The sequence below is a fragment of the Elgaria multicarinata genome, chromosome 10 (assembly GCF_023053635.1).
Source record: "Elgaria multicarinata webbii isolate HBS135686 ecotype San Diego chromosome 10, rElgMul1.1.pri, whole genome shotgun sequence".
Taxonomy (NCBI): Eukaryota; Metazoa; Chordata; class Lepidosauria; order Squamata; family Anguidae; genus Elgaria; species Elgaria multicarinata.
The window spans coordinates 55,791,154-55,800,436 of record NC_086180.1 but is presented as its reverse complement, the minus strand read 5'-3'; the positions used below and the strand labels follow the sequence as shown (position 1 = coordinate 55,800,436).

Here is a 9,283-nt window from a genome sequence, read left to right as displayed (position 1 = left end):
GCGCCCATTTTCGGAGCGCTTCTTTTTCCGCGGAGCGCTCTGATCGCCATCTTGAAAACATTTCGCCCATAGGATTGCATTGTGGGAAATAATCGGGGATAACTGGGTTGTTTTTGAAGCTATCGTTCTGGAAATTCTTGTGCTCAGAGAGTCGTGGATGGGGGTCATTTTGAGACTACTCTCACCTCTCTGCGTGGTGCGGGTCGCGTGCTAGAATTTTTTAAAAATTGGGTAAACAAACGGACAGCGCGGCTCAAACGGCGGTTTTCGCCCATAGGATTGCATTGCGGAAAAGAATTGGGGTTAACTGGGTTGTTTTTTAAGCTATCGTTCTGGAAATTCTTGTGCTCAGAGAGTCGTGGATGGGGGTCATTTTGAGACTGCTCTCAACTTTCTGCGTGGTGCGGGTCGCGTGCTAGAATTTTTTAAAAAATCGGCGGGAAAAATACCTTTTTCAAAGGGCTGAGGGGCAGAGTCAGCTCCCGGTCATGATCCCATGATCCCAAAGTTGGAGGAGGGGATAGGCAAAATGGGTAACTTGGGATTCTGGGAAACCGGATCCGGAGCTCGGAGCGGAGCGGAAGTGGGCGGAGCGGGGGCGGGGCGAAGCGGCCTGATCCGAAAATGACGGATCTGGAAGTGAAGCGGAGCGGGGGGTCCGTGCACACCCCTAGTAAAAAGGACGGATCGGTTCGTTTTTGTGTGGACTTTAGAAAGTTAAATAGCGTGACGACGGTGGAGGCTTATCCGATGCTGCACACCGATGATTTGATTGAGACGCTGGGAAAGGCAAAGTTTATTTCTACCTTAGATCTAACCAAGGGTTATTGGCAGGTGCCATTAGACGAAGATGCCGCCGTAAAGTCCGCCTTCTCCACCCCATGAGGCCACTACCAGTTCACGGTTCTTCCATTCGGGCTCTCGTCAGCTCCGGGTTGCTTTCAGAGGCTTATGGACCAGGTTCTGGATGGCCTGGGGGCTTTTTCGTGCGTTTATTTTGATGACGTGGCCGTGTTTAGTGACACATGGGAACAGCACTTGGCGCACTTGGGGCAAGTGTTGGGGCGGCTACGGGAGGCCGGCTTAACCGTGAAGGCCTCCAAGTGCCAGTTCGGGAGAGGGGAGGTGACGTATCTGGGTCATAAAGTGGGGCAGGGAGCTTTGAAGCCTATGGAGGCCAAGGTGGAGGCCATCCAGCAATGGCCCACTCCCCAGACCAAGAAGCAGGTCCAATCCTTCCTCGGGCTGGCAGGTTACAATCGGAGGTTTGTCCCGAATTTTAGCCAGCTGGCGGCCCCCTTGATGGAGCTGTGCCGGAAAAGGCAGCCTATTCGGGTGCGCTGGACGGAGACGTGCCAGAGGGCGTTCGAGGGGTTAAAGGACAGGCTTCAGCAAGTTCCGGTGCTGCGAGCGCCGGACTTTGACCGTCCCTGTATAGTCCAAACTGATGCTTCCGAAGCCGGGCTTGGAGCCGTGTTGTTGCAGGAAGGCGAGGGGGGGCTGCTGCAGCCCATAGCGTTTGTTAGTAAAAAGCTGTTGCTGCGAGAAAGGGCGCTTGCCACAATTGAGAAGGAATGTTTGGCTATAGTGTGGGCTGTGAGCAAATTGAGACCCTGTTTGTGGGGAAACCCTTCCAGATTCAAACTGATCATTCTCCTCTCTGCTGGTTAGCCAGGGTAAAAAACACCAACCAAAAGCTGCTCCGGTGGAGCTTGGCTCTCCAAGACTTTGATTTTACCATTTCCCACATCAGAGGCAAAGAGAACATGGTGACGGACGGGCTGTCCTGGAGTTTCAGCCGGGGGGAGAAGGGAGGGTTGGGAGGAGACAAACCCCGGCCCCTGCGTGGGCACAAGCGAAAAGAGGGTTGTGAGAGTCGGGGGTAAAAAAATAATTTTAAGGGAAGATGGCCTTTTCTGGAAATGCCATCTTAAGGGGGGAGGTGTAAGGAAGGGGTTAAGTCATACATGGAATAGCTGTTTTTAAGAAATGTAAATGTCCTGTCGTTGGTTTTAGGATCAGGAGATAATCGGCCAGCTGCCCGTGGGCGTTTGGGTACATCCTGGCTCCGCTCAGTCCAGGCCGGGCGTCCTTGAGAAAATTAACATCTCAGGAGAAGTGTGAAATACCTCATCGGGGGAGAACCGGAGGGAGGGGGGAAAAGAGTAGTTTAGTACTATAAAGGGATACAAAATAAGGGGCCTGTTGTTCTGAGCTGGCAGACTCCATGGCTGGGTGACGTATGATTTTGAAACATTGTTTTAGTTTGCTGGTGTTGGGGTTCAATGTATTCTAGTATGTCTTCATGATTTTAGTAGCTAATCCTGTATTTTGCTTGCCTCATACCTAATAAATAAATATTGGGCTTAAACCTCTAAATTGAGAGCTGTGTGCGTTATTCCGGGGATCTGTGCAAAATCCAGTGGAAGGCCAGCTTGGCTGGGTCTGGTTTCCTTTACAGAAGGCACTGAGTCAAGGGAATTTTCAGGATGGCCTGAAATGGAGCAAATCCATTTGGTCTGGAACCAAACACGGCCAGGTGAAGCAAGGGGTCACTTACCCTGTAATGCCCGGCAAAGGAATGATGGCCAAGTGGCCACTCTGCGCAGCCTCACCTGGAAGGTGTTGCCCTGTTGTACAGTGAACTTTAACCTGTCTTGGGGAGAAGCCCCAGAAGCCACATAGCCTTTGTTAAACAACTTTCTGCCTATCTTTAGTTAACAACGGCGTGTCTGTTCCAAAGCTGAGGCTATAAAGCCTAACTGCTCTGTTAACATCTAAGGCAGAATGATGGCAAGACTGGATTTTGAGAATGAAGAAACATAAGTCACCTTGGGCTTAGAGCCCAGTTTTGATTAAAAACAGCTTTATCCTTAGGATCTGTGCATAAATTGGACAGATCATGGGTGGAATCCAATGAAGTGTGTTTGCCTCTGCTGATTCCTTTCCACCCTGCCAACTCCCATTCGCAAGCAGGACCCACCACTTGCGGAATGAAGATTCTGTGCTTCCCAGTCAACCAGAATGTTTTGGAATGGGGCAGGTCCACCACCCTGTCCTAATTGAGGAATCACCTGTCCTAATTGAGAAATGCTCATTTCAAGGCTTCAACTGGAAAGCCCTATATGCCCACTGTGCAAGTGGTGATCCCTCCTCACGCAACAGAAGCAGTAGGACCCACCACGTGCGCAACAGAATCAGTGGAGATGTAAGCACCCTTTTGGATTCTGCCACAAGCCCACAACTTGGATACCCTCCTACTCATTGTATTGGCAGTGCTGAAGGCTACCTTTCAGTACAGAAAATGTAGCATTACTGAATAAGGTGGCTTTTATGTTGAATGGCACAACCACCAGGTGGCGATGAGGTATTGCAGAATTGCACAAATACAGCAGGGTTTCATGCTACGATTCACAAGAATACTAGACTTTGTGAGGCACAGGAGAGACCCTGGAGGATGACAACATCATGTAAAGCATCCTCAAACTACTGCGAGTGAAGATACACAGTTGGCTACAGAATCGGACTCAAACAGTGCTTATCAATGGTACTTTCTCAAACTGGGGGGAGGTAACGAGCGGGGTACAACAAGGCTCAGTCCTGGGCCCAGTGCTCTTTAACTTTTTTATTAATGATTTGGACAAAGAGGTGCAGGGAACGCTTATCAGATTTGCAGATGACACAAAATTGGGTGGGATAGCTAATACCCTGGAAGTCAGAAACAAACTTCAAAGTGATCTTGATAGGCTGGAGTGCTGGGCTGAAAACAACAGAATGAAATTTAATAGGGATAAATGCCAAGTTCTACATCTAGGAAAAAGAAACCAAATGAACAGTTACAAGATGGGGGATACTTGGAATTGTTGTAGGTCACAAGCTGAATATGATCCAACAGTGTGATATGGCTGCAAAAAAGCGCAAATGCTATTTTGGGCTGCATTAATAGAAGTATAGCTTCCAAACCATGCAAGAAGGATGCAGACAAGCTGGAGAGTGTTCAGAGGAGGGCAACGAGGATAATCAGGGGTCTGGAAACAAAGCCCTATGAGGAGAGACTGAAAGAACTGGGCATGTTTAGCCTGGAGAAGAGAAGTTTGAGGGGAGATATGATAGCACTCTTCAAATACTTGAATCCTGGCCCTCCCCACAGAAGAGGGCCAGGATGTCTTCTCAATAATCCCAGAGTGCAGGACATGGAATAATGGGCTCAAGTTACAGGAAGCCAGATTCCAGCTGGACATCAGGAAAAACTTCCTGACTGAGAGCAGTACAACAATGGAACCAGTTACCTAGGGAGGTTGTAGGCTCTCCCACACTAGAGCCATTCAGGAGGCAGCTGGATAGCCACCTTTCAGGTATGCTTTAAGGTGGATTCCTGCACTGAGGACTCAATGGCCTTATAGGCCCCTTCCATTCCAACTCTTCTATACTATGATTTTATGTTGTCCTCCTTTTTGGTTTCCAAAATATGATCACCCTAAGATAATAAAACCTTGGCTCCTCTCAACTCAATTATCAATATCAAAAGTTTGTATTGACCTAACTGGAAGGCCTGGTGGGCAAGGCCAGCTGAAGCACGTATGGCAGGTTTCTCGTTCTCCCAGGATCTCTTTCCGAAACAGATCAAATCCTGGCCTTTTATAACACACATGAAGCCAATGACCTCATCCTTCATTTTGGACCTGGTCATACCACTATTCCCATTTTTCTCAATCTAGCCACGACTGCCACTGATACCAGTAACACGAAGATGAAGGTATCCCTGCTAAGCTAAGCTCTGTGCTCTTCCAGTGCTTAACCAACCCATTTGTGGCAACCTTTACGGCCGTTCTATTGCCTCTTAGTCTGGTGAGAAGGAGTTGCTCATCTCAGTTCAACCTTTTCTGGAGATGACTGCAGTCCTCCTAAAGAGTCAGATTCGTAGTTTGGGGGTGGGGTTGCTTTAGGACCCAGAACTGTCACTTGTGAATTTAGTGGCACGGAGCACCTTTTATCATCTTAGGCTAATATACCAACTACACCCTTTTCCGGTGGGAGAAATCCTAGCTACGGTTATCCATGCTCTGATACCTCTGGTCTGGATTACTGCAATGCATTATAAGTGGGGCTGCCTTTGAAAATGTAGGAAAACTTCAGCTAGTCCAAAACAGGGCAGCAAATTGTTAACGAGACTGGCCAACAAGATCATATTATGCCAGTACTTTCCCAGGTACACTGGCTGCCAATTCGCTTCCAGGCTTGATTCAAAGTATTTACATTGAAAGCCCTAAATGGCTTGGAGCCTGGTTACCCAAAGGATCATCCCCTCCCATATGTAAGGTCATCTTCAGGGGTCCTTCCCTGGGAACACCTGCCAGAAGTAGTGATGGCGGTGGCTATGAGGAGAAGGGCCTTTTCTGTTGTGGCACCCTAGTTATGGTATGAGCTTCCTAGAGAGGTTTGCCTGGTGCCTATGTTGTGCTCTTTCCAGTGCCAGGTAGCAGCATGCCAGTCTTTTGCTCTGCTGTTTTACATCTGCTATTGCATTTTACATCTCTTTTACAAAAATATTAATCAGGTTCATCGAAGCTGGAACCGATAACCAGAGTTTTTACATAAAGAGCTAAAGATCATCAGCATAAAGAATAATGTTAAATTCTAAGCCAGCATGCACAAAATCGTGAATACTAACGATTGGTCTAATAGCACCTGCCAGGGGTTCCAAAAGTAAATTGGAGATCAGTGGGGAAAGTGGACATCCTTGCCTGGTGTCCCGCCCAAGTAGGAAAAACAGCTAAAAACTAGGGATGTGCGCCGCTTCTAATCAGACCGGCGAATTAGAAGCGGAGTGGGGTGTTTCGCCTCCCCTTAAGGCGGAGGCGAAGAGGATTGGGGGGCCGGCAGAGCGTGGCGAAGAGGATCGAGGTGAAGGCGGATCCTTCGCCTCGATCCGGAGCTCCGCCGGAAAGGTAAGTGGGGTTTACCGGGCCCTGCCGCTGTCGCTGTCGCCAATGCAGCGACAGCGTCAGGGCCCGGTAAAAAAACCCCTCCTCTCCCTTACCTGCCTCTGTCCGCGGTCCGTCGGCTTCTTCAATTGAGCCCGCGGTTCAACCAGGAAGTCTAGGCCGCACTTAGACTTCCTGGTTGCCGCACATAAGTAACATAGGTAACATAATAAATACATCCTTAGTTTCCATTTAGAAGAATTTCAGAAAGCATCAGAATATTTCTCAGCATTGAAACTGAGAAAACTTTTAACATTACACAAACGTATGAATAATAATTGAATTTGAAAATAAAATAAAAAAGAAAGAATATGTGTGTGTGTGGTTATACATATAACCAAAATAGAAGAGAGAGGGGAGGGGCAAATAAAGAAAGAAAAAGGAATAGGAAAAGGAGAAGAAATGAAGGGGGGAAGGGGAAATAGAATGCAATGAAATCAACTCTGGCAGGAGGCCCAGATTTGATATCAGCAGAATTTGTGCAAAATTATTATTATTATTATTTATTCATATAGCACCATCAATGTACAAATCAAAACATAATGTGCAAATCCTGTTTAACAACCAAATACTGGCAGAAGTCCAGGTTCAAGCAGAAGAGGAAGGAAGATACTTAGATTTAATTTCGGTGGCAACAAGAAATGATTCCACAGGGTCTGAACTTTATTTATTTATTTATTTATTTATCATATTTATACTCCGCTCCTCAGCCAAAAAAGGCTCTCAGAGCGGCTTACATTAGCAAAAAAGACAAAAAAATAAAAAAACTTTGAAGCCTCTTCGTTTGGCCTTCCACTGACTGTCAGGCGCAGAATTCCCATTTGTCTCCTGGTGATCCATTCTTCCCCTCACACTGGGACTACTCTTGGATTGTGCAGCAAACGCTTCCCTCCTTTAAGGGCCGTTCCTTCAAGCTGCCTGGCTTCCACCAGCGGATTTGGGAATACGGTGGATTGGATCACCCTGAACATAAACCTACAATGGAAAGGCCAATAAGATGTGTTGGCATGGATGAAATATGCTTGGGGCAAGTGGCCTTTTGTGGAATAGTACTATTGTGAATGAGGACAGAATAGGCTCTCACTACCCAAGAGGCCATAAAGCTCTTTGTCTCCCTCCCCACCGAGAAACTGGAGTTAGATCACAACTCAAAACTACTTAGTCCCAACAATGCTAGTACCATATCATGCTGAAACCAATTAAAAACTGATGTCCAGATAATGGTTTGGGGATTATGGATGGTCAAGAATTTATTTATATTCTTCTTACCACATCCTGACTGAAAATGTTCAGGATGTAACAAAATCCTGAGATCCTGGCTAGAGCGCGTTGGCGTAAGACATAGGAAAGCCAAAGGCCAAATCCCTGCAAGCTATAACGTTCTTTGAGTGGCCTTTGGCAAATCTCTCTCCCTCCCTCCCTTGTAAATAAGGTTTTTTGGAGGAAGGGTCCGATACAAACAGTGGTGTATTAGAACCAGGGATTGTGGAAATGTAGCCCCAGTATTTCTTAATTAGCAGGAACACTGTTGACATCTGTCATTCACACTCTAAGGCCCACATTGGTACGGGGGTGGGGGGAATGTTCTGGAAATTGCATATTACCCCCTTTTGTGCCAATGGCAGCCACCATGATGGCATCAGGGGAAAGGGTACAATTTAATGAGTGGTTGTGGGCAGCTGCCAAGCACTTGCCAGGCCACGCTGAGCCTCAAAACACATCTGTAGAGCACAGTGAGAGGGTGGACAGCCACGGGCGAGCGTCTGCCCAGGTGAGCAGCCATGGGCACAGGTGATTTCGCACATCCCTAGTCTGAATTAAGCTTCAATTTGTTTGCTCTTCTCCAGTCCATTACTAACATCAGATACCAACTAGGATCCTTGGATTTGGATGGAAAGCAGAGTTAGAGTTGGGTGTCCCCAGCATACTGGTGGCAGTGAACTCCAAAAATCCAAACAATCTCAGTGGTTAAAAAGCATGGGAGATGAAAATGAGTGGGGCCAGATACTAATTGCGACGGAGACAAACCCATGGTTGCCATGACGTCCTGAGCTACTTCCGACAAGGTGGCCTCAGCGTGTATGCTGAAGTCTCCCAGCACAAGAAGCTGTAGATCTTCCAGCACCAACCCCAAGACCCCCTCAGCTAGTTCACAAAGGGAGACTGATGAACAGTGGGGCAGGCAGTAGGCCAACAGAATCCCTATTTGGTCCGAAACACCCACTTTACGACCTAGAAAGGGCAATAGAAACTTGACAGACCACTGAGACTCCACCTCCCTGCCCTAGTTGCACTAGTGGGAACCAAAGCTGGTGCACCATGAAGAGCAAGGCATAGGGTGGGTAGGGGACATCCTCTGGAGAGCTGATGTTCTCAGGGCTTCCCAAAGGGAAGCATTGGTCTGCGCTCTGGAGAGTCATGCTGCCTACTCTCCTGCTGTGTCTGGAGAGCACCCAGCATAGCTCTCCAGAGAGCCTGCCTGGTGTACATGACTTGCTCTGAGGGGTCCTTCCTCAGAGCTAGGCATTCCAGCAAAGGAGACCTTTGAGATCCCCTGTGCTGCTGCAGCTCAGGCAGTCTCCAAGGCCACCTCCCTGCCAACACCTCACTCTGAGGAAGGACCCCTCAGAGCAAGCCACTGATGGGGGAGCATGCAGCAGCTGCCCGGGGGCAGGGAAGTAGAGGAGGATAATGGTGGCAATGGGAGGTCATTGTTTCCACTAGTTTATCACCATTACTATTAGCGTAATCCAAGTGTTGAAGTCCAGCCTAACAACTGTGATTTTTCCACCACAGAGCTTCATAGGCTTGTCCTGATTCTAATATTTTGAGATTGGGAGAAAAAGATTTCCCTGTGTCCAGACTAGAATAGGCCTCTTCTTCCTGACACATAGCTTTCTATGCAGAGGGATTGATCCTGGTGTGTAAGAACCTTCAATCATGCGATCCCCCACCTGAAGCCTGAAGTGATATAGGACAGGCAAAGGTTAACCAGCTCCATCAAAGCTAGACTTAACATGAGGAAGGAAATCTTCTTGTTTGACTTTGACTGGGATAGCTCTTCCTTACCATGTTTCTGAGTCAAAAGGTCTTGGACATTGAGATGGTTTTTTTAAGTGAACGCCTAATGTGAATGTAACAAGCAGGCATTTGAAAAGACATCTATTGCACAGGCACACTTAGCAGATGGCCAGAATTAGCTGTGGCTGCAGCTCCCTCTTGAGTTTATATGTAATGGCAAACTCAGGTTTGCTGTTTCATCATATGTGAAATGTTGCTTGCGCCATAGCATAGTGGGT

The 9,283-nt window shown here is 47.6% G+C and overlaps 1 protein-coding gene across 1 annotated transcript in view; it reads right to left on the bottom strand.

Annotated features, from left to right (window-relative positions):
• Window positions 1-6,832: 6,832 nt before the first annotated feature.
• The window catches only part of LOC134404412 (phospholipid-transporting ATPase VD-like), a 32,010-nt gene continuing 29,559 nt past the window's right edge, over window positions 6,833-9,283 (bottom strand). Inside the window, exon 19 of the mRNA XM_063135098.1 lies at window positions 6,833-6,959. Coding sequence (XP_062991168.1) covers window positions 6,833-6,959 — 127 coding nt within the window. The remainder of the gene's footprint in view (window positions 6,960-9,283) is intronic.